This window comes from Ctenopharyngodon idella, chromosome 16, assembly GCF_019924925.1.
Source record: "Ctenopharyngodon idella isolate HZGC_01 chromosome 16, HZGC01, whole genome shotgun sequence".
Taxonomy (NCBI): Eukaryota; Metazoa; Chordata; class Actinopteri; order Cypriniformes; family Xenocyprididae; genus Ctenopharyngodon; species Ctenopharyngodon idella.
Window position 1 is genome coordinate 23,504,302 of NC_067235.1, and position 26,476 is coordinate 23,530,777.

At 37.9% G+C, this 26,476-nt stretch overlaps 1 protein-coding gene across 15 annotated transcripts in view; it reads left to right on the forward strand.

Moving 5' to 3' along the window:
• The window catches only part of mef2d (myocyte enhancer factor 2d), a 65,749-nt gene extending 41,104 nt beyond the window's left edge, over window positions 1-24,645 (forward strand). For 3 of the 15 annotated variants that reach the window (XM_051864626.1, XM_051864624.1, XM_051864625.1), the window contains exons 5-13: window positions 2,056-2,263; window positions 4,886-4,942; window positions 8,595-8,773; window positions 10,363-10,391; window positions 13,621-13,745; window positions 14,119-14,353; window positions 16,177-16,245; window positions 18,829-18,879; window positions 20,561-24,645. In XM_051864626.1, coding sequence (XP_051720586.1) covers window positions 2,056-2,263; window positions 4,886-4,942; window positions 8,595-8,773; window positions 10,363-10,391; window positions 13,621-13,745; window positions 14,119-14,353; window positions 16,177-16,245; window positions 18,829-18,879; window positions 20,561-20,951 — 1,344 coding nt within the window. In that variant the 3' untranslated portion in view covers window positions 20,952-24,645. Of the gene's footprint in view, window positions 1-2,055; window positions 2,264-4,885; window positions 4,943-8,594; window positions 8,774-10,362; window positions 10,393-13,618; window positions 13,746-14,118; window positions 14,354-16,176; window positions 16,246-18,828; window positions 18,880-20,560 lie in introns of all 15 variants that reach the window. The other 12 variants (XM_051864629.1, XM_051864628.1, XM_051864631.1 and 9 more) reach the window with 9 other exon arrangements.
• The last annotated feature ends 1,831 nt before the right edge of the window (window positions 24,646-26,476 follow it).

Genomic DNA, 26,476 nt, shown 5'->3' on the forward strand with positions numbered 1-26,476 from the left:
GTGTGTTAGGTGCTCAGCTGCTCGTCTCACACTAATGACCCTCCTCTCTCCTCTGCCCTCCCATCCCTTGCCTGGCCTGCGTGCAGTGCTGGAACTTAGTTGCTGTTTCGTCCACAGGCTTAGCGAGTAGCATGCTTTGCTACATGGGTTACTCCCTCTAGAACTGTAGCTCGTATGTATTTACCCTGAAATATTCCTTTAAAATGGCTTTGGCATCACTAGATTCTCATTAGGAGTCATTTCTTTGAAAACAACAGTTTTTATAGAAGACGTAGGCCCATATTCTTATGTAAGAACTAAGCTGTCGGAGGTCAAATCCCCACCGTAATTTTACAGATATTTTAATTTATTCAGTATTGGATATTGGATATTGGATATTTAATTGTGCTGCACATTTCCTCTATTTTTTCATTAAAATTACCTTTGCTATTATCCAACACTAATTTAAAGTTAATTAAACACGAATTTAATAACACTGTTAAATGTAATCTTTAGCAAATCTAAAAATACATAACTGTGTATTATATTGTCATACTGTAAATTATAAATTTGTGATGCCCAAGTTCACTTGTAATGTTTAAAAATGGCTGATTTTAATTTTAATTAGGCAAAATAGTATAGAATTGGTATCACTTTACAATGAAGTTCCATTAGTTAACATGAACTAACAATGAAAAATATTTATTAATCTTGATCAATTTCAACATTAATTTCAACATTTACTAAAATCAAAAGTTGTATCTGTTAATATTATTTAATGGACCTGAGCTGACATTAACTAACACTGAGCAGTTGTATTTTTATTAACTAATGATAAAAAAAGATGAATAAATACTGTAACTAATGTATTGCTCATTGTTAGTTAATGTTAGTTTATGCATTAACCAATGTTAACTAATGGAACCTTATTGTAAAGTGTTAACACAGAATTGTAATACCGCATATACGGAGGTCAAAACCCCGCTGTCACTCTTGGGGACTATAATCTGCATACTTCAAACTACATTTTTCTGCCGACACTCAGACAGAGAGGCTACAGGAGAAAGAGAGAAGGACAGAGGAACAGCCAGACTAACTATCAAACTGGGTCCCACTCAGAACACAGGAGGCCTAGTGCGGCCCACATTCTAATTTTAGAGGCCCTGGTTTTGCTGAGGATCATGGGAAAATGGGTCTCCATCAGAGCATCTGGACATTTTGAGTCCACGCTGATTGCCGAAGCTGGCTAATTGCGCTTTGGAAAGCACGAGAACGAAGATCGGCTGACTCAGGAGTTGTCACGGCCACATGCCCCTTGTTTGAAACACCTGAGCCTACCCTGCGCGGTGGGTTATTCCCCAGAGCCATATTATCAGTTTAAGGACAACTGTTGCAGATGAAAATTGAGTATATGCTGGGGTACAAAACAAAAACATGCCTATCTGCTTGTTAAGTCTGACATCAGGTTTCAGGTCCAAACGCTCTATCGGATGCAAAAAGCAAACAAGAATGGTAGTAATATACAGTACTCTGACGGTGTGAAAAATCATGATCCTAACTTTTATCTCAGCTGGCCAGACTGAGATTAATTTTTTATGAATCGTTGAAATACTAGTGTCTGGGATGCTGGAGACTGTAGTGTACACCATGTGCTTTTAAAGACATTTATGAATAAAAAGTGCTCATAAACACCTGTTGAAATAGTATTCTCAACTGGAATGAGTAGAGGCTTGGACATGGAAACAATATTCCTTACGTCACGACGTAACAAGCAGATTAAAATATACAGTAGCTGTAAACAATGGATGATTCGGTGAAATCTCTAGATGGAAGTGGAGCGAAGACTCAGATTTTTCCTGTTCCTGCCGTTTCCAGTCTGGATCATTCACAGTTTTTAAGTCTTACAAAATTAACTCTGCACCTCGTAGCTTCACATGCTCTGCTTTGGAGATGTTTGCACAAGTCACTGCATGCTATTAAAACCGGTGTGTGGCCATTTGTGTGTTGTCTTGATGTACATGCAGGTGTGCATAGCAAAGCCGCTAACCGTTTCCCTCTTTATCTGTGCTTTCTCAGTCCACAGTGCCACCACCCACTTTCTCCATGCCAGTCACAGTGCCGGTGTCCAATCAGAGCCCTCTGCCATTCAGCAATCCCAGCAGCCTCGTCACCACTTCTTTCGTCACCTCCACTCTCACAGACCCGCGCCTGCTGTCGCCACAGCAACCGCAGCTCCAGAGGAACACGGTGTCTCCAGGCCTGCCACAGCGACCTGCAAGTGCAGGTAAAATCCCTTGCAGATTAATGGTGCTGAGTACCAGTAAGCAAAGCAGGAAGGAGGAAATAGTAACTCATGTTGTGAACATGCGCTTATAATGTTGCCCTGTGGGTGCCGGATTACCCGGAGCAGCTGTTTCTCAGACACACCACTGATTTATGCTTAAAAGTGGCTGTCAAACCATCGTCTACTCTGCTCTGGAGTGGTTACATAGCACAATATATTGGTATGATACCGTTTTAGTTTACCTTTGCATTTAGTTACATTAATTTTGCCATCATCTAATGCTTACTTAAAGTTAATCTTCAAAAACACTAATAATTTAATACCACTGTTAAATGTAGTCTTTAGCCAGTCTAAAAATACATATCCATATTTCATACTGTATTTTATGAATTTGTGTTTCCTAAAATTGACTTTTAACATTTAAAATGACTAATTGTAGTGTTTTATTTTTAATTTAATTTGACAAATTAGTATAGAATTGGTAACACTTTATAATGAGATTCTATTTGATAACATTAGTTAACTATAGTACTTAACATGAGCTAACAAATTCAGTTATGAAATAAAATATTAATTTCAACATTTACTAATACATTTCAATTACAGTTGTGTCTGTTAATATTATTTAAAGGGGTCATGAAATGCATTTTGTTTTTCATTTTATAATGTTCTCTGAGGTCCACTTATGTTATCAATATTTTTCAAAAAACAGCAGGCTATAGCACATTAACAAAACTTTTATTGACATTAATAACACTAATATCAATACAATTACAAACTAATAATAATAATAGCACTAAAATCCTAATAACAGTCTAGGTTCGAACACAGCACAAATCTAAGGCTATTTTTCATCCTGTTTTTGATCCTCTCTTTCAAACACTCAGTTTTGTGGCATGCCGCATTAAGACTTGGAAGTAAACGGCCACTGCTATGATTGGGTTACAGTTTTGCATATTAAAATAATTTTCCACATCCCCGCCATTACGTGTGGAGAAAACTTCCAATTTTGAAAAATATCTTGTTACATAGTTTAAACACTTGTCAACAATGTGAAACATTTATGCGTATTACCAGTACATGTGCTTTATAAGTCTTGGTTGTGACAAATAAAGTTTAAGTACTTGGAGTTACCACAGTTATAGTTGACAAACTTACGGTGATTTGTGTAAACGGAATTATGAATGAAAGTACCATTGTTTGTCACAATGTGGTTCTTATAGGCTATTCATTGTTCATCCTTTTCGATAAAGAGAAAAACGTATTCATTGTCATTTGCAGTGTTGTGTTTTAAATAAAATTTGATATAACACATAACAAACTAATGACAAAACAGAAGATCTTGCTCACTGAAGCTTTTATTCAGGCTTGGATCAAAACAATAACAAAAGCAGCGCTCTCTACATGCTTTCTTCCATATCTGTGAATTCCCAGCATTAGCGGCGCTACAATATAAACATATCAAACAATCTGTAACAGACAAAGCAATAGTGACACATGGTAAAAACTTTGTTACTCACACTTGTGTTTTGCGACATTGCTGTCGGATCCAATATAGTCGTCACTGCATCATCTTTTATTTTCAGTCTCTCTGAAAAGCCTGTGCCTGAAAGGTGTCTTGTTTAAAAACAAATTCGCAGTAAAATGAAGCGAACAAACTAACAGTGTCTTACTGACGCGATCTTAACTTCGTTTAAAAATAAAATTCATCCACATTTTTTTAATGGAAGGATCACAAGGAAGGCAATGCAAAGACTGTTTTTCCACAGTTTGGCACTTTAAAACATCTTGTAATCCTCAGAGGCATCACTATCTTTTGTTGCTGGAGCAATCCTGAATCCTGTATTTACCCATTCTGTGAAGTTTTCTATTAAGTATTTCAGTATCAGCGTTGTAGCATCAGATAAAAGTCGTTTTACACCTGGTATCAACATCTCGAGAGATACCGTTGTAAATGAGGTTCAATGCATCTCATTGTGATCTGATCACTCAAACCACCTTTGGAGTTTGTCAGGGACACATATCGTATTTGTAGCGTAAATGCTAATGTGTCCTGATGCATCCTTGAAAACTCAAAGGATTACTGACTCGCGTAACACGTAATCACTGTTAGGAAAAGCTTTGAAAGAAAAATATTCAATCAAATCATTTTAGAATGGAATAGAAGCTTTTATTGCCACAAGGCAGGAATGGTGGAAGTTGTTATGCGCAGCCGTGAAACATACATGAGATGGTGTTTAAAAGCGCACATGGGCAATTGTATAATAGCATGTACAATATATACAGTATACTGTTCAAAAGTTTGGGGTCAGTACATTTTTTAATGTTATATTCACCAAGGATGCATGTATTTGATCAAAAATACAATAACAACAATAATATAATGAACTATTATTACAGTTTAAAAACACGTATTCATATAAATGCACAAGACTTCACTGAGTAGTGCACTTCAGTATGACACATTAATGTAAAGTAATCTGCATAGTCATGAAATCAGAGTCCCTCCATTCCCCAAAAGTTTCACCCGGAATTAATGCTATTTTTTTTACATTTGGTCCAAAATACTAAGAGAGTCTTTAGATTTCAGCCTTCCTGTAAGCTATTCTGTCTTTTTTCCAGGTGCCCTTCTGGGAGGTGACCTCAACAATTCAAACGGAGCGTGCCCAAGCCCTGTGGGTAAGTCTTCCCTTCCTACCAGCCAGACGGCCCCAATAAAACCTCTTCATTTTCACCTGAATAATGCATCAGTCTGAGTCAAACTGCTTAAAATCGAAGGGCACACTTAAGACCTGCAGAGTGGAGCGAGGGTTTTCAGTCTCATCCGATAAGATATGATCTGATCTGACTGTGATTATGAGAATGACAGCAGCTCCATGAAGGTTGTCCGGACACAAAAATTTGAAAGCGAGTGATCAGAGGGACTATCGGACATCTACCGTACACTCACACACCTGTTCGCTCGTGACAGCTGAAGCTCATACTCTGCTCTCCAAGCATGGCTGTAAACACCCTCATGGGACCATGGGGCACGAGTGAGATAAATGTTATGGGTCAACACCATGCATGTCAATTTTCCTACTCCGTCTTTCCATTTCGCTTTGTTATCGTTCGCTTTTTTCTCTTTTCTGTGCCCCTGCATACTTGTCTTTTCATCCTCTTCCCCTCTCAGCTGTTCTTCATATCTCACACATGACAGTCTGAGTACCCAGCTTAAACCAGCACGCTCCGTCCCTTCCCCTCCCCCTCTGTCACACTCCCTTCTCTGCTCCTAGCCAATCTTGACAGTCCCTGACAGCTGTTGGTTCTCCTGTCTCTGATCTTCAAAGAGCACATGAGTCTCATGGACATTTTAAGTGGGCATTTAAAATGTGAACATTTAATCAGTAAAGAGGCTGAAGGACTTTGTGGAGTCACTGAAAAAATACCTCCCATGGTTTCTTGGGATTGTGTGTGTGTGTTCTTTGGCACATTCCACAAAAATGGCAAATTTGGTGTTCTATGCCCCCACCACACACACACTTTTTTTTGTTTTTGTTTTGTTTTTAAAGCGTTAGATTTCAACTTTTAAACATAAACCTGCATTTAACCAATCATGAAATGCGCTTAAAATGAAACAAAAAATTCATAATTTTGACATAGTCTTCAATAATTTTTTTCTCCAAGAAACTTTCTCAGCTCCTACCATACTGCTTTTCCTTGTCCTTTACCACTCTCTCATTCTTTCTCTATGTCCGTTGCCCCTCCCTTCCCTCCATTCTCAGCTGTTGCTCTGGGAATGTCAGCATTGACGTCATGTAGCATTCCTACCATTCCCATGAGAGAGAGGGACAGAGAGCAAGAGAGACATGGACAGAGTCAAAAAGAAAAAGGCAGTCAGACCTTTGAAGTGGAGATTAATAGAGGCCAGGGCTTACAACCAGCACACTTATTTACTAACACAATCTGCACACTCACATATACACACTCATATCCACAATATTTACCAGCATACTCTCTGACCCAAGTTCATAGAGCATAAACAAGTATGTTTATACATATGTTTCTGTCCCAGCCCCCTTCTAAAAACCAGACTGAACTTAAAGTTGTGTTTCCTGGGGCAGAGAACAGCTGAGCACGTCTCTTCTCTGCTGCCAAGGAATTGCAGCTCCCTTTGCAATCTCTTTCCATTCAGAGCTGCTGACGCTGTTGTTGTTCACACACACACGTCTAGCAGAGCAAAACGCAGTTGTTGTTGCCCTGTAACTGGAGCTCAGATAGGATAAAATATCAATCTGCAAAAGTCTCTCCAGTCTGAAGCTCTTAAATCATTCAGAAACTGAGGACATCTACTTTTGATAGAATTTTTTTTTTTTTTTTTTACTTTGGTGTATTAATTTAGTTTAGTTTTTGAAGCGTCAACACACAATGTATTTTAGAAGCAGTAGGGGATAATGGGATTGATTGGCAGAGTTTTCATACTTTATTCAATATCTCTGGTGTTAAAAATATTGGGATGACTCAGCAATTTAAATAAGAAAGTACGTTCTTGAGTAAAAACAAAAGTTTAACGTAAAAATAGTTTTCAAAAGGTTGAACATGGCACAGATTGTGGGGTTGGTTGACAGTGTTAAAAGGATAAATAAAAATATTGTTTTTGCAATTAATATAATTGATGTCTGAAAAGATGATTAATTATATATATATATAGGGGGAAACATTACAAGTATTCACATTTTGCGCTATTGGATCATAACCAGGTTGTAAGTACTGCTTCAAAATGCCAAAAGAAGAAACAGGAACAAGAGACAAAAAATAGAGAATATGCAATTTATTGAAAACTGCATTCAAACTCAAACAGCTGATCAAAAGTTTAAGACTATTGCCTTAAAAAGTTAAAATCTGCACAAAAATAGGGCTTTCATGCTGTCTTGATCTCCTTCTGTCTTTGAACGTGTCAGGATTGTTGAGCTGCACAAGCAAGGGCTCTCGCAATGCGCCAGTACTGCCGAGGTTGGACGCAGTAAGATTCCTGAGAGTTACGGGACAAAAAACTCAAGTGGTAGACCCAAAAAGATTTCACCTGCACTGAGTTGGAGGATCCGACGGGCTGTCTGTGAAGACACAGGCCGATCCTCGCCCCAAATTAAGGCCCTTACTGATGCTGACTGCAGCCCAATAACCATAAGACAGCTTCTGTGAGAGAAGGGCTTAAAGAACAAAAGATGTCTTCAAAGGCCATGTCTCCTCCCATGCCACAAACCTGCCCGTTTGGAATTTGCAAGGGAGCACCAAACATGGGTCATTGAAAGGTGGAAGAAAGTTTTTATTCTCTGATGAGAAAAAAATTAACCTGGATGGTCCTGGTGGCTTCCAACATTACATGGCATGACAAGGAGATCTCTACGCGGCACAGTGGAGGAGGCTCCATCATGATCTTGGGTGCTTTTTCCTTCAATGGAAAATGAAGCTTCAGGTTGTGCAGGGGCGTCAAACGGCGGCTGGCTATGACAAACATTAATATGTTACATTGTGACAGCACCTTATAATGACCCAATTTACCCTGTGCCATTAAAATCTTGTCGCCAACCAACCCAGCAAGTTAAAATAGCATTGCTAAAAATATTTGTAGTATAAATATTTGGGATATTTCTGTTCAGCTGAGACATCAGTGGGTAGCCATATCATTAGTGAGTGACGTTCATGTTGTGTTGGGAGAATAGTGTTATTCAGTTCCAGAATGTGGGAAAACATTTGGAAAATCCCCAGTCTCTCTCCCTCTCTCTCTCTCAGCCATGCTCTGAAACACAGATCACACACATATTTTGCCTTCCCGTGAAAACACTGCCCTTGAGTCAGATTAGATCAAGCATTATAAGTGCTACAACGTCATAAACAAAATAGAGCAAAAATATTTCAATAACAAAGCTGGGAAGAGAGTCGAGGAACAGGATAAACTAGTGTCAGTTAGATCCCTCCGTGCGTTTCCTCCCTTAAAGGAATGCGGTTCTCCAACCTAAAAACCAGTCACTATTAATCCTCCAATTACAACATAATAGAGTTGTAATCCCAAAAAAACAGAGGATTTAGTTTCCAGCACAAAGTGTTAGAAAACACATCTGCCGTGGTGAGGGAGACCCTAATAGGATTATTTTCCCTGGTGGGTAATTATTGTGTTTTTCTCATCAATACAAATTACAGAAAATATGACCACTGTCGTGTATCTGAATTTTGTTTTCATAAAATGCACAAGTGTTTCTTAGGGTTGATGAGAAAGAAAGCAGGTCTTTATTTGTGAATCTCTCTGTTGACATCTCTCTGTCTTTTCTTCATTTTCTTTCTCGTTCTGTAGCCAATGGTTACGTCAGTGCCAGGGCCTCCCCAGGACTCCTCTCAGTCTCCAACGGCAACAGCATGGGGAAAGTAGTCCCGGCTAAATCTCCCCCTCCGCCCAGCACTCAGATGGTGAACAGTCGCAAACCGGACCTACGGGTCATCACCTCCCAGAGCAGCAAGGGCCTCATGCAGCTGGTGAGCACTTCCATATTTCTCTACAGGAGACTTGATGGGTCAGACATCATCAAATCTCAAAGCTGTTCTATGTTACAGCTTAATGATAACAAATGAGGGCTAGTGTTAGAGAAGGGAACAGGTCTAGGCTCTCAATGTGATTCTGCACAGGTATTTCTCACGAGGACCATGAGAGGTGAAAGTAAAGCTGTCAGATACACTGAGCTGACTCATACACGTCTGTCTGTCTGCTCTCAGTATGTGTGTGTGTATGTGTGACCTCGTTTACACCTGGTGTTAAGATCCATCTAGAAAACTTGTCATTGCAATACATTTCCAGTTTGTAGATTAAGGGTTTTAAACTTTGCTGGTTTCAAGCAGCTTAAATAAACAAAAAAAGTACTACATAATTAAAAATTAAAATTATTATACACACATTAGTGGCCAAAAGTGATGCATGGCCTAAGAAAATTGACATCTTCACTGTTTTTTTGTTTTTTTTTTGGAATATTATTCAAAATTTATTAAAGAACTTGCATAGTTGTGCTTGGAGTCAGATGTTTTATTTGTTAAAACACAATGAAACATGCAAAATTTTGTGGACTTAATTTTTGGCCAGGCTGTCATACAAAGAAATTATGAACACTTGCAAAAACGAGAGAGAACCAGTGAAATAACTGATTTTATTTTTTTATTTTTATTTATTTTTTTGCATAGTAAAATAAAACCTGCAGTTTTCCTTTTAGTTTAGTATTTTGTTCTTCCCTCATATTTAAAATATTAAAAAAATGTAAAATATTTTCCTCATATTTTGATGGTTTATCGAACTTGTAGGGTTATTAAAAACAAATATCCCTTTTGGACATCAATTTTGGCAACTACTATATATATTGTGTGTGCATAACATGCAGTGATTATTTTAATTATCATTATGGTTTTTTTTTTATTAGTGAATATTTGCTATTAGTTTAACATTTAAAATATATATTTGTGCCCCCAATACTTTTTTTGGTCCCACTTTATATTAAGTGGCCTTAACTACTATGTACTTACATTTAAATTAATCATTTGATACAATGCACTTATTATGTACATACATGTTTTTATACTTTTTATTTTTATATATACTTATATTTTAAAAACACCTGCATGTAATTACATCTGTAATTAATTTCTGTAATTACATTTATAATTACACTGTTGACCCATTCCTTACACCTTATCCCTACCCTTAAACCTACCCATACCATCAAACCTGTCCTAAACTTACCCGTATCCCCCTCAATAGCAACAAAAGTGATTTGCAATTCAATATGAACACAATAAGTACATTGTACTTACTTTTTTGATGTAAGTACATAGTAGTTAAGGCCACTTAATATGAAGTGTGACCCTTTTTTTTTTTCTTCTTACACTTTCAATATGCAGTATCATGCTGATGTAGTGAGTAATATATGCAGTCATGAGTTCTGATACCCTTTCCATGAAATCTGATCAGAAGAGGTCACTGCCAGTAGTGTTCGCATTGAGATGGAAACCAAGTGTAAAACGGGGCTTGTGTGTGTGTTGGAGTTGTAATCTCTGTTTTCTATTTGTTTCTGGCCTCGCAGACAGATGAAGAGCTGGAGTTGGTGAGTGAGGTGAATACAGCTCAATTCTTTTGACTGTTGTGCTGTGAACGGTTTCATTACACAAACGAATGTTTGATGAACGATTTATGGATGTTGTGTATTTAACGTGTAATTTTCTTTCCCTTTTTTTTATACACTGCATTTTTCACTGATCAAATTGTATTGCTTGTGGTTAAACAGTTATTTATTGTATTGAAGAATGCATTGTATACACTGTTTTTCATATATGGTCTAATTGGCGGTCAGTGAATTGGAGTTAAATGCGTGCTGTTTATTCAGTTGCAGGCTGACTGCCTGATTATTGTGTGCAGTTTTAAATGAATGCACACACACACACTCAAGGCGAAATGCACATATGCATGGGTTGATCTCACATGAGTCAGACACACTAGATCAAACGTGGAGCGCAGCGGAGCAGAAGCCCTCACTCCAAAGATCAATTTGTCTGTCTGTCTCTCTCCCACCTTCTTTCACACTGTCGTTTCCTCTAATGATTGTTGTCCAATGACACATTAAGTATAGTGCATGTACATCTGAGTTTTGGGGGAGTTTCAGTCATCTCAGCATCTGGATCTGTGAGTGTGTGCATGAATCATACGAGTCTGTTGACTGAAAAAGTGGCCTCTATCTTTATCCCCTTGTAGAACTAAGAGGGGTTTAAATGCAAATGTTTGACGCTGGTTTGCCCTCCAGACACACTCTACACATTTTGTTATCATGTGTTTTTAGTGAAGTGTTTTTTTTTTTCTGCATGATTCAGATAAGGGCTCAACAATGAGTTTTTTTTGTGTGTGTGTGGTGAATTTTTATTTTCCAGGCCAAGATTTTCAACAGCCCCACCACATAGTATGATTTATTATATATATATATATATATATATATATATATACAGTACAGTGCAAAAGTCTTAGGCATATTAGTATTTTCACAAAAAAAAAAGGTTTTAAGCCAGTTATTGTCAGACTCCTTGTGCATACAAAAATCTCACTGGATTATTACAATTAATGGCAAAAGGAATGTTTGGAAATGTAAACTGATATTTCCCACTGACACACTACAGCAAAAGATATAAATAAATGGCTTAAAATCTTTTTTTTTTTTTTTTTTTTTTTGTGAAAATACTAACATACCTAGGACTTTTGCGTAGTACTGTATATTTAATATTTTAACAATTTATATTTTATAAAACTACAAATAATGACATATGGTGTAAAACATTACCAGTTTGTTTGATACTTCCAAGACTATCAAAAGACAAAACCTCAACAATGTTAGTCAGAAAAAATAACATTTTCTTGGTGCCATATTTAAATGAGCAGAATTCACAACAATGCTCAATACATCAAACAAAACCAAAAGATGTTGTGAGAGTTCTGCCAACTGACCTGAAACACTTTCAGACTAGGCCTTGTGCGTCCTTATTGTTGAGCTCTTCAGAATTTTAGGACATTTATCTTGCTATGTTTACATGGACACCTTTTGTTTCAATCGGAATTAATTTATTCTGATTGATGAATCCGAACATAGTGTTTACATGAACGCTAAATATTGTGATCGGGTTGATGTGCACGTTTATATGTCACAAGCTTAAATTTGGAATAGATTTTTTTGACATGCGCAGACTGCACAAATATGCAGAGTTTCTCACTGTCTGCTCATACTATTCTCCTGCATTGCTTCTTTGCTTTGTTTTAAAGAGCAGATTTAGGGCCAGATTTACTAAGAGCTTGATCCAACGCATTCCCTCTTTTGGCATTAAAAAACTACTATCAGGGTTGACTAAAGACACGCAGTAAAAAATGAGCTCTGAATAGGCATGGACAGGGTTATTTTTGTGGCTGACCTTATTGCTATGCATTTGTAGGAGTTTCCCTTTTAGACGCAAAGTTTATGCGAGGAGAGTATTTAAATGAATCATGCAAGGTGGTTTACTAAGGTTTGTGCTCGCCAATTTACTGGAATTTGCGCCATTATTTACCGCTCAAAAAAAGCATGTCTTAAACCAGACGCTAATTTGCGCTGCTCTTGGTAGATTGCGTTGGTCATTATGGAAATTATCCGGCTCCATCTGTCGTCTTTAATTTGCGCGTCGTCCGTAGATCACGCACAGAACTTTCCACTCCCATTGGCACTTTTATGGAATTGCGCTCTCACACTAATTTGCCTTGTTTAGTAAATCTGGTTCTTAATATTTATATATTTTGGGTCCTACTTAGGAGACGACGAGCACATGAACAGTGGTACCATGCTGCTTACATTTATCAAGCAGTAAAAACCGCCCCTTCCCACGCCCAAAACAAGGCGTCTGTGGATGAGAGACCGAAACAAGGACTGCTGGGACATTGTCCTGCTCCACCTCACAGACGATGAGTGAAAAAAGAATTTTAGAATTACATGACATTCATTTATGACACTCTGTTCAACAACAACAGCTCGCTCCGTGCATCATACGTCATTACGCCATCTCTACATCAATGCACATGCGCAGGACTCTCCAGTTTCAATCCTATCAAGTGTTTACATGTCCTCTCGATCGGATTAAAAAAGGTTTAAACCACCCCTTACAATCCGAATGAAATTTTAATCAGATTTGGCCAATTCATTATGATTGACGTGGTTACATGTGACTTTTTTATTCCAACTGTGCTACTAGTCTGATTACAATTGGATTATTAGGGTCCATGTAAACGCAGCTACTGTTTTGCCCTCAGATGAGAGTCTAGCGAGATGTTTAGAGTGACAGTCTGAAGCTGTGGAGCTTACATTGTTGTTTATATGGACTGCTTAATTTTTACTATTGTTAAGATGGCTTGTAGTACTCTAAGGCCCGGTTTCACAGACAGGGCTTAGCCTAAGCCAGGATTAGGCCTTAGTTCAATTAGGATATTTAAGTAACTTTTATAAACTTTCACTAGAAAAAACATTACTGATGTGCATCTTGAGACAAAACAATGGCACTGACATATTTTAAGATATGTCAGTACAAGTTGCTTTCAGTTAAAACAGCTCAAACATGCATTTTAGTCCAGGACTAGCTTAAGCCTTGTCTGTGAAACCGAGGGAAAAATGATCTAAAATATTGAATCTTCAGAAGTGTCAGGAATTTGAAGATTGTGTTCATATGTATACATATACAAGTCTTCACAAACAAGAGGTGTTTGTGTCCATTCTTTCCTTGCCCGGAAAGTTAACTCTTTGTACTTTTGACTCTATCTCTGTCTGTTTTTCTCTCTCTCTGGCTTTCCAGAACGCTCAGCGGTTAGGCGCCTCTCAAGTGACCCAGCCTCTTACCACACCAGTGGTTTCCGTGGCAACGCCGAGCCTCCTGACTCCATTCTCCATGCCAACCGCCTACAACACAGGTGAGAGTGACATCATAGTGATACGCCAAGACATCCGTCATTTTGCAGGCCTGCACTCATTTGAGAGAAATGAACACGACCATGCTTTAGTTCACACTCCAGAGAGATGCCTGCAGGGGGTTTTGAATTAAATGAAGGTCATGCTCCATTTATCTCTTTTACTTGCTCTCTTTCATTCTTTCACACTTAATGTTCTGTTATTCCCCATTCCCATTACCTCTATTTCGAGACTAGATTTACAGTATCACTGGAATTTATTTTGAATATAAAAAGAAACAATAATTGAATATAGATGTTATATTATCACAACTATAGGAATTGTAAAAATTCAGTAAATGAATATACATTAAATGTTCTCTTTGTTTTCATGCAGAGTACCAGCTAACAAGTGCAGATCTCACAGCCCTCCAGGCCTTTACGCCATCGGGTGCACTGTTGCCAAGCAACATGACCACTTGGCAACAGCAGCAGCCATCTGTATCCCAGCAACAACAGCAGCAGCCATCCGTATCCCAGCAACAGCCTCAGCAGCAGCAACAACAGCAGCAGCAACAACAGCAGCAGCAACAACCACAGCAGCTAACTTTGGCCTCCCTCAGTAATCTTGTGTACGTCTAATGCCTTTTACAAACTCTGTCTCTTGCTCGCACCTACTCACACATGCACCTGGTTCTTCACTAACCACATGTCCATGGTGTGAGCCCACATGCACCACATCTACTTCCTGTCTACAGTGGAGAGTTGTTTCAGTAATATTTGCCTCTTTAGTCTTGGCCTAAAACTCTTCGATGTTAAATATTTGCCTTGATGTTACTGAGTGTAACTTTAGCTACATCTAACTAGATAAAGTTTAGTGGCCAACACTTTACAATCAAGTATATATGTTAACATAGTTAATGCAAAACATAACATGAAATAAAAATTTAAGTACAGTTCAGAAGTTTAGGGTCAGTACAATTTCTTTTTTTTCTTTTTTTTTAAGAAATTAATATTTGTAATTAGCAAGGATGCATTAAATTGATCAAAAGTCATAGTAAAGACATTTATAATTTTACAAAAGATATAAATGTTGTTCTTTTGAAACATTTTCAACAATGATGATGAGCACCAAATCAGCATATTAGAATGATTTCTGAAGGATCATGTGACACTGAAGACTGGAGTAATGATGCTAAAAATTCAGCTTTGCCATCGCAAAAATACATTTACATTTTAAAATATATTAAAATAGAAGCAGTTATTTTAAATTGTTATAATACTTCACAATATTGCTGTTTTTACTGTATTTTTGATCAAATAAATGTAGCCTTGGTGAGCATAAGAGACTTCTAAAAATGTGTTTACAGCATTTATTAATTTAATGCATAACGTTAGTTTCTACATAAACTAATACATTTCAACATTGCAAGATGTATACATTAATTTAGTTAAATTGTCATTAATCTAGATGATAAATTATGTAAAAAAATAAAAATAAAAATAAAAAGTTCATTGTCAGTTCATGATACCTAATGCATTAACGAGTTAAACTTTATTGTAAAGTGTTATCATTTAGCGTTAAGCTAACATTTATTTTGTAGAAGCTGCGTTAGCACAAACTAGTGTCCTTCCTAGATGGAATTTTTGGGCATTATTGTCTAGGTAGTCAGCTCATACATTTTGACACATGTTCACAGTAAACTGTTGTGAATTATTACATATTAATCTGCAATTTTATTCCCACTAGAAATAACTGTAACAATTTAATCAAGTTGCACTTTGTGTCTCTGCTCCATCAGCAATGGAGAGAACATTGCTATTGCTCTGACTCAAAACTGTGTTACAGGGGCATCTAGACACCCTGAATATGACGTTTCATGTTCAGGATGTGAATTAAATGTACAGGGCAGAATAGCTGAATGCCTGCGCTACCTAGTTTCCCTTTATGCATCACATAATAGCCCAAGGCTCAGGTCAAGGGCAGCTGTACGCTGCATTATTAGCACGACACATACATATACTTTGATGTGAATTTGCTCAGATTTTTTTGTTTTTGTTTTTTTTATGAGGTCATGATCTCATATCAGCAATCACATGAATAAAAAGCCTAACGATCATCGGTAGCACACAACCTAAAGCCTGCGTATTCTCCCTCGGAGATTGACCTAAATAACTCTCTTTTGGTCTTGCGCAGACGTTTTCCTCTTTTTCTTCCTCTTTCTCTCCTCCCCATTGCTCCCTGTGGGGGGCGAACATCGAGGTGTTCTAGTCTGCCTTTAATGCCTGCTAACAGCGGGGTTAGCGCTGCGTTACGCTCTCATTAGCGCTACTGTTCGCTTAGAGGGAGGGGGCATTTCTGTTAATGCTGAGTACAGATTTGCAGATTTCTGGAGCAGGTCTAACCTGCCGTGTGTGTATGTGTGTTTGTGTGCTCTTTCTCATTTGTTTACAGCATGTGGGGCTCAGACAAACAGAACGGAGAGATGGCTCACTGCATCTCTGGTCTGGCTGCTAATCTCAGGTGAATGGGCCCCATGGGCACTCTGTGTCCGCCAGTCAAACCGTGGGCTCTCTATGTTAGCCAGTCATATTCTGTGGGTGCTCTGTGTCAGCCTATTATGCGCCGCTGTCCTGTCTGTCACCTGCCACGGCCTAGTTGTCATGGTTACCGTCTTGGGCCGTGCTGAAGAATGTTCGCGCTTTCGTCGTCTCGCAGATGACCATTTCATCATCAGAGTCTCTCTTCATTAAATCCAACTTTGTGTCTTTTTATCTTTTTCTTGTTCATTGTTTATTGTTCAGTGTCCTGTGCGCGGCATAAACCGATTTACACAATTTTTTTTCTAATGAATCTAGCACATTGGTGCCCTGATAACTGAGCAGGTAGAGATTAGAATTGAAAAGTAGGACAGACATCTCCATCATGTCCTCCCAAGTGGGTCAGGACTCTCTGGGGTTCATTCGTCCGTCCGTTTGTAACCTGCTGCATGGCCACACGTTCATCATGCCAGCATATCCTGCTCTCAACCACCTCAAGCACCACATATTATGTAAACCAGGCTGTTTAATACAGCAGGTCAAGGCTTAGAAAGTTTTTCCATTACTATGCTGATCATTTAATCAACAGTAATGCACAGTATTAAACATTATATATCCATTCTATACAATGTTTTATTTATGGTAGCAATATAGTTACGTTCACATATTGACACTTTTTTCCCCACATGCTCGTACTGGTAAATGCCATTTAATATTATAAGTGCACATTACTTTTAGTCACTTAAAGGGTTAGTTCACCCAAAAATGAAAATTCTGTCATTTATTACTCACCCTCATGTTGTTCCATATCCGTAAGACCTTCGTTCATCTTCAGAACACAAATTAAGATATTTTTGATAAAATCTGATGGCTCAGTGAGGCCTGCATTGACAGCAAGTTAATTTGCGCTTTCAAACGCCCAGAAAGGTACTAAAGATATATTTAAAACAGTTAATGTGACTACACTGGTTCAACCTTAATGTTATGAAGCGACGAGAATACTTTTTGTGCGCCAAAAAAACAAAATAACGACATTATTCAACAATATCTAGTGATGGGCGATTTCAAAACACTGCTTCATGAAGCTTCGAAGCTTTATGAATCTTTTGTTTCGAATTAGTGTTTTGGAGCGCGTATCAAACTGCCAAAGTCACATCAACCATTGAAATTTCAAAACGTTTCGAAACACTTATGACGTAATGAAGACTCGTTTACTGAAATCACTTGACTTTGGCGCTTCAAACCACTGATTCGAAACAAAAGATTCGTAAAATTGTTGCCAATATTAAATTAGCAATTGGTGACTCTTTTATAATATAAGTCTATGAAGAATCTGTTTAGATAGCTGCAAACAGAATTATAAAGAAATTAACTAATAATATTGTGAAACCTTTTTTTTTTTTTTTTTTTTTAGGTATTCAGGTTACAGGTGTTGTTTGCCAAAAAAAAAAAAGTTCAAGCTGTGGATTATTCCCAGATTAACATGAAAGCATCAGTAGTTCATTGTTAATTAATTTGCATGTTGATTCAGGTCATAGTACAAGCAATAGAAATTAGAGTAGAAATGTTATCAGTTGTAATATATTATTTTTGATCAGGTAACAACAGCAGTTATAATAAAACCAGCAAACAAAAATTTGTAATGTTACACTTAATACCATCATACTTTATTTGCATTTTTACTACTTTACCCATTTACTGAAAGTTTTACCACACGTCTCATTCTTATCGGACATACTGTAAAACTTCCCTAAATCAGCATTATTGATCATTTTGCAATTAAAATATTATGTTTAGTCATGTTTTTTACCTCCATAACTGAAACTTGCATTTTTTTATGAATTTAACTGTAATTTCTCTCACAGACCTCAAGGGGGCGTAATAGTAGTTTTAATTTCATCCCATATTTTATGGCCTCTCCACCCTCAGTTAAAAGAAGAAAATATTAATACAAATAGTCTGTATGTATTAGGTTTAGCAGGTCTGAGATGATATTTTCATGTTTTCAGTACAGCCATGAGCTGATTTCATTAATCAGTAATGCAGTGTCCTCATATCACTTTTCAGGAACTTTATCAGGACTTCCCACTCTCCTGGCAGCAGCTGTTGCATTCTCTGCAAATATACAGAGAATTTCAAATGAATTTCTCTCTCGTTATGCCTGAGAAACCTGTCATTACGTCCCACTGTGGCCCTGACTCTCTGTTCCTTCTAATATAAATGCTAATGGGGCCGTGAGAGCTCCCCGCTGCTCCGCCACCCTGTCTTATGTTCTCATGTCATCAAATCATTTTTCCTTGTGCCGGCCTTTCCTGACCGGACTGGGGAGAAGACTCACTTTCTGCTTTGCATGAGGGTGGGATATTTATTTCTGTATTTAGCAGTAAGCATTCTGTTGGGTTTCTTTCTCCTACTGAACAAACAGTCCATGTTAACTGTCCGTAGACGTCTGTCTGTCTCTAAACTGTTGTAGATGAGTAAATGCTGACATGTACGTGTGTGTTTGTAACATGACGTTGATTATTGCAGATGCTAGAGTGGGTTTTGCCTGTCTCTCTCTCTGCAGTGTGACATCTCAGGGCAGCTTACTCTTGGGCAGGGAGGAAGGGATCAGCTGGTACTGTATCTGGCTTTTCCTCTCTCCGTCTGTCTCTGTTTGTTGTCTGTCTTGTGGCGGTTTTCTACGGCTAATGGCGCTAACTCTCCTGCTCTCTCCTTGGTTTTCTCTCTCTATCAGTCTCTGGCTGCTTAGCTGTAGGAAGCTGGGCTTTGTCTTTGTCAGTGATTTGCTGAGTTGGCCTTTCTTTCTGTTTTGCATTAGAACATACTGAAACAGCACCTGCAGCATCATCAATCAACCTGTACAGGCCCACAAGACCAAACCCACTCACCCTCTCGCTGTCCTAGCTCTCTTTCCCTTAGTTAACTTACATTTGTTTTCTTTAAAAAAAAAAATTTTTTTTTTTTTTTTTTTTTTGCTTTTTGTCTTCCTCTTCCGTTACTTTTCCCTTTTTTTCCTTTTTCCTTTTTTGATTTCTGCCTCCTTTTCACTTTTCCACTTCCTTTTCACTTTCCTTCTTTTCCTTTTCTTTACAATTACTTTACATTTTCTTTATCCTATCAGTTTTCCTTTCCTTTCTTACCTTACCTTACCTTACCTCGTCTCCTCTTCTTCCATTTCCATTTTCTTTTTCGATTTCTTCTTATTTTCTTTTTCATTTAATTTCCTCCTCCATGTCCTTTCCTTCAGTTTTTTTTTAGTTCTTCTCCTTTTCTTTTTCATTTAATTTCCTCTTCCATGTCGTTTATTTTCCTATTCCACTATATTGTGTCCTTTTCTATATTCTTTCCTTTCCTCTTCCTTTTCACTTTTCGTTCTTTTCCCTTTTAGTTTCATTTTCCTTTCCTTTCCTTTCCTTTCCTTTCCTTTCCTCCATTTCCATTTTCTTTCCTTTTCGTTTTCCTCTTATTTTCTTTTTCGTTTAATTTCCTCTTTCATGTCGTTTCCTTTCCTATTCCACTATATTCTGTCCTTTTCCATATTCTTTCCTCTTCCTTTTCAGTTTTCTTTCTTTTTCCTTTTAGTTTCCTTTTCCTTTCCTTTCCTCCTTTTTTCCATTTCCAATTTCTTTCCTTTTTTTTTCTTATTTTCTTTTTCATTTAATTTCCTTTCCTTTCCTTTCCTCTTCCTTTTCACTTTTCTTTTACATTTTTGTTTCCGTTTCCTTTTTTCTTTTTTTTTTCCACTTTTCCTTTCATTTTTCTTTTCCAGTTCCTTTCTTTTTCCTGTTGTTTCCTTTTTCCTTCCATTTTCATTTTTTTCCCTCCTTGTCTTTTAATTTCTCTTCTCTTCTCTTCTCTTCTCTTCTCTTCTCGAAAACCACTAGAATAGCTTTGAGTAATCCCAACATAAATAATACATAAAATACAGTACGTTAGGCTGCAGCCTAGTTACACACACACAAACAAACACACTCACTGCAGTCGAGGGTATGTGGCATGTTGTGCTGTGTAAAAGGAGGCTGACCAAGTTGTGACTGCATGGCTAAGAGGAGTTTAGTGACAGAGAGCTTCTGTGCATTTTATAGCTGATTTATTGTACTGTTATTTTTTATATACTATAATGTGGCTGTACAAAGGTAGTGCAAAACATGGTAAAGTTGTGGGTAATGTTGCTGTTTGTCCACACGTATGTTTGTCGTATTTAAAATGTATGTTTTTGTAACAAATCAGGTGTCCCCTCTTTAATAGTGATGTCCATGATGTTGATTCTTCTCCTCTTTCTCCTTCTACCATAGGCCCGTGGGAACGATCCCTCATGGAGCCACTCTGACGGTTAACACTAACCCCAATGTCAGCATCAAATCCGAGCCAGTGTCTCCTAACCGGGATCGCAGCACCCCTAGTTCAACCGCCGGGGCAGCGGGTGGCATATCGGGTCTGACCGTGACCCAGTATCCAGCGACGCTGCGTTTGGAGCCCACCGGCCGCTCTCCAGGCGACAGCATCAGCAGTAATGGCAGCTCTTATGAGGGAAGCGACAGAGACGACGGTGGGCAGACGCGCCCTCCCGATTTCAACTCGGCCGGCCTGGGTCTCCTCCGAGCTTCCGGAGAGCAACAGTCACAAGCGGAGCAGCAGGAGTCAGCCAATGTGAAACGCATGAGACTGGACACCTGGGTCACATAAACGCTGAAGGAGAGAGCGAGGGAGCTGCTCTCTCACCCGCACATACACACACACCGACATAAACACACCCCTAGTGGCACCTGCTTTCAGCAGCCAATCTCAGTCCGCACTTAGACACATGCATGCGCCTGTCTCTCTGTCTCTCTCTCTTCTTTCTGTCTCTCTCACTCTTGTGTCACTTTCAGACACACTCATATTTACTGGTGTGTGTATATATTTATATAAAATATGCATATATGATCACACACGCACTAGATCTTCACACACACAGTTGCCAATCCAGGTGTAAACGTGTTCACGTATACGAGACTGAAGAGATGTACAAGGCGGAAGGGCTTTTGGTCGCATCTCTGATATCCCTCGCTCCTGCTCAGAGAGGCCGTCCGGATCTCAGATCAACTTTTACAGGCCTTACCGTCGACCTGATCAGAGTTCAGCGGCACTGCTCTGTCAAAACAGCATAACAACTGCTTGTTATGTTGCATAGACAAGCCTGTCAATCTCTTTTTTTGTATCTATTTCTCTTTTGTTTTGTTTTGTTTTTGTATGAATGGTTGCATTTGCCATTTTCTTCTCGACTGACTCTTTCCCTCTTGCTTTTCCTGTTTTTTTTGACTATCTGCTTGAGCAGCTGCCTTTAGAATCGCCCCCGTTCCTTTTGTAACAACTTTAACGTAGAATCTTTATCTTTGTTTTTCTAACTGTGCAAAAACTAGCATAGTGTGTTTGTGTGTCAGCTGTGAGACGGAGGTGCTCATTCATTCAATCGCTAAACACAATTCAGCCAAAAAACAACTCGATCATATTCGTTCACCATCTTTCGTTGTAACAATTCGTAACCTCGCACCAGTCCCCTCGCTAGATGCGTGTGTCTATCGGCGGAGCTCGAAGCACGCCGCTCCGCGTCCTCAATTTTCTGCGTACGCGTGGACCGTAAACATAGCGTCGTTGATTGAAATGTACTAATGAGATCCAGGCGTGCAGGAAACACAGACATGTTCGTATCAGCCTGCAGTGTGTGGCTGCGTTTACGAGAGCAGCGGTCTGCCACATTATGCTATATTTATTGTTTTTGTCTGGCTGTGTAATTCAGAGATTAATTAGTTAACTTTATGGGACGGGTATGCTTAATTATTGTTTGTAAGATTCCATGAAAAATAAAAAGTGGTCAAAAAAGTCTGAGTTGTTTAACTCAGGATGCCGGGTTTTTAGATGTTTCAGATCATGTATATACAAAATTTCTCAGTGTTTCAGTACAGGTTTATGTATAGCAAAAAAAGTTGGTGGCAAACACACATCTCAGCTAGGTCTTTTTAGCTAAGAAAGAGATGGAGGTTGTGTAGCGTTGTGTGTGTGTGTGTGAGAGAGAGAAGCGTTAAGATTGTACATAGCGATGTATGTTCACATATATTCTGCTGGGTCTTTCTGAAACAGCGCTGTAATCTCAGTGGAACCGTCTCTGTCAACCTCTACCTGTAAATAAACTGTACCGTGTTGTAAGTTATCAAGGTGGAGAGGCAGATGAAGGAGGATTTGACTGTTTTTAAGCGTGACTCTTTTTCTGTCGTTTTTATCCTGATGGCGTGCACTTTAAAATCGCTCCCCCTTATCCGCTCGCACACCTTCAGACACACAAGTGAGGAATTTCTCCTTCCTCGCATTATCATTTATACGATCAGCCCACTTACGCCTCTATCTCCCAACAGAGCGATTCCCTGACGGCTTGGAAGGGAATACAACCTCCTTTCACTTATAAGACATTTAAAAGCATTCAGGGAAGGACGTTTAGTTTTTGTTGTTTTTTTGGCTTATATTGCACTTCACGTGTTTAACCGTGAACAATAATAGAAGAAAAATGTCACGTTTTGTAAAAAGAAAAAAAAGACAACAAATAAAAAAGAAAGAATGTTGTACTGAAATCTAGATTAGGCTTTACACGTGTTGCAGATGTGACAATTATGTACACAAATTGTTTTCTGTGCATTAGTGTATTCTTTAAGTGACAAAGATGAAGGATGTTTCCGTGACGAGTTTAAAAATTTACGACAGATTCAGTGACGACAAACTTAGAAGGGAAAAGGGGTTCAAAATGATTTCAAATATGTTGTATTCCCCTCTAAAACTATGACTTTTAAGTGTTAGTAAGATTAAGGTGAGACTCACCTGTCCGTCATCGGCTTCTCTACCTCTCCTTCCATCCTCTCGTATCTTCTCTTTCTCTCCTTTTCTTCACTCCTTCACTCACAGAGGAAGACAGAAGCCATTTCATTTCACCTCAACAGGTGGCCCACCTTTTGTTAAACCAGATTCCACACACACACACACTCATTCACAAACACACATATGATGGATGCAGTACCGGGAAGCGGTGAGAGTAAGCGTTCGTTCGGACTCATCACAGACCTGCGTTCGTATCCCTTCAACTGAGGTTCTAGAGCTACTGGGCGGATGTTTTCTAGAACTGCATCATAGCAGAGTGAGGCCTCTGCAGCGCACCTGTTGACTTAAAGACTGTTGTGTCCTGAGCTTTGAACAAATGCAGTGAATTCTATGTACGTTTATAAGGTGACGGCCTGATACTCGAGGCTGACGCGCCTGGGATGGTCCGGCACATCGAAGCGCTGGCTTGTGTTGCTTTTAAGGCTAAGACGATGTTCGAAAAGCTCTCGTGGAGACCTCGTGATAAAATTAGGAATCTGAGTAATCAAAGAAAAGACAATCGTCCGGTGAATAGTTCACTTTGGCCCCCGTATTCCCTTTGTATGATGTCTAGAGATTCTCACACACTTTTTCTCGTGTTAATTTGTGCTGGTGACAGTTTTATTGTCTGTTTTTAATATAATTGTTATGATGATTATCATTACCATTATGATTATCTTCACAGATGGTAATAATAATGATAAATTTAGAGAGACGGTTTTTATTTTTGTTTGTTTGTTTTTTTGTGTAGGTTAGGCATCCTATTTTATTTTAATTTGACTTTATTTTATTATATATGAATATTATATAAATATATTTTCGTTTTCATTTTTTGTTGTTTTCTTTTCCTTTTTTTTTTTTTTTTTTTTTTGTTCTTCAAAGGGGTGTTACTAATATTGCACGATTTATTAAGTAAAACAAAACCGTTGTAGTAATATTAGTACTTATTGCTAATTGAGGGAAGCGATAAAACAGGTTCGATAGAATGACCAGTTCAATGCTGCAATTTTTAGTCAATTGTACAATAGTATCTACACATAGTTAAGGTGGGACATCCACACATTTAATTTATTCTGATCAGACACAATGCATGGGCGTCAGACAAGCAAAGAATGAGTCATATTATAAATAAACTGAAATGTAATTTCAATAAGAATATACAACACACAAAACTAGAATAGAAATTGAAGAAAAAAGTTTAAAAAAGAAAAATTATAGCTAATATATTGTGTTCGGCTAGTCTGCTTTGAGTTTTGTTGTAAAAAAAAAAAGACAAAAAAGAAAAAAATTCTGTTGTTTTCGGAGAATGATATACAATTTGTGTATATTTTCATAAACAAAGTATGCACTGATATGTTATTACAAATTCTATACTGCTTTTACAAAAGAGTGTTTGTTATTGTACCAAAGTATCCATTGTCCTTTATGACCCTCCCCTTTTGCGTATGTTTTATTGTATTTTATATATTAAATAGACAAGTTGACCTACACACAAGTATGAGTCTGTCTGTATTACAAGTTTCTGTGTGGACGAATCACTGGGTTGGATTGTCAGTGCACTCATTAGACTTATATTTGCATATTCATTTAGCAAATGCTATTATCTAAAGTGACTTGCAAATGTGGACAAACAAGTAATGATTTTTAATGATGAAGTAGCCAGCAATATTTGCAGTTGTAAAAATTTTTGAATTCTTCAAATATACACATTCTCTGCATTTATTTGATCAGTAATACAGTAAAAACAGTAATATTGTGAATTATTACTATTTAAAATAACTCATGATCCTTTAAAAATCATTCTAACAAGTTGATTTGGTGCTTTAGAAATATTTCTTATCATAGTTTAAGGGGTTAGTTCACCCAAAAATTAAAATTCTGTCATTAATTACTCACCCTCATGTCGTTCCACACCCGTAAGACCTTCGTTCATCTTCAGAATACAAATTAAGATATTTTTGGTGACATCTGAGAGGTTTTTTTTTTAATCTCCCATAGAAAGCAGCGAAATTACCACATTCAAGGTCCAGAAAATTAGTAAAGACATGGTTAAAACAGTCAATGTGATTACACTGTTTCAACCTTAATGTTATGAAGCGACGAGAATAATTAATGACATTTTAGGCTGAACTAACTCTTTAACGGCGGCGCTGCTTGTTATTTTTGTGCAAATCATACTTTTATCAGGATTCCTTGATGAATGGAAACTGCAAACGAACAGCATTTATTCGAATAGGTACATTTTTTGAAACAATGTAAAGGTCTTTACTTTAACCTTTTTAAATATACACTATATAAAATATCTTACTTTGTTTGATACTCTAGAGGACAGTAAGGCTTTCTAGCATATGATCTTTCCGTTTAAATCGAAGTGTTGCAGCATTAACTTTGAAGTCATTTTCATATCTGGCCACTAGATGTCATCCTTTCACTTATCTGGACTGCAGCGGTACAGTATATAGATATACTAAAATTCTAAATAATCTTAAACGCCAATTTTAGTGGGGGGTTTTTTTCTTCTATAATTTACCAAATTGTTAACCAAATTTAGGCAGAAAGAGCTATGAGATGATACTTTGTTTTCAGGTCTTTTTGTAGTGTGATCTAAATATGTAAGAATGTGTTTCCCTCATGGAGACATTGGGTCTGTTGTTGTTCAGCAACAGATCATAGTGATTCAAGCAGAATGACATGACCTTGAGTGAGTGTCTTGTGCATGTGTCTTTTGGTGGTGGGGGTATTGAATACAGACCATTCCTCAATGACATTCTGTTCATCTGAGCACAGTGTCAGCTGAGTTTGTCAGTTTGCGCGTCTGGTGCAACCACTGAGCTTCTGTTTGTAACAGGTCCCCACTTCTTGTTTCTCTGGATGACAAAGTTGACCTATTTTTCCTAATGCACAGAGACACAAGGATCATTTCATCCTAAAAACACCCACGTCATCCTTAACAATGTAAATGTCATTTATATGGTGATTGACAGGGTAATTGTACTTTATCTGAGGATCTAGAGTATGAAACAAGCAAAAAAACACAGACCCCACTATAGTCATCGAAAGAGAAAAAGATTTGGATGCACAAAAAGTTTGGCAAATCAAAATGAAATCTCAATGCAGTAAGATATCAATGTAAAATATTTCATTTAAAATCATTTCACAGATGTTTGATCAATATCTTTGTCTTTATAATCAGCTGGTATTCGCTTCTTTCAGGCAGTGAGATAAATTACAACATGGTTTGTTTTTTGCCTCTTTGTATAAAATTTGCTGCATGCTTAAGGTTTCAGTTCAATTGTTTTGTTTTGCTTTTCTTAATTGTATAAGGG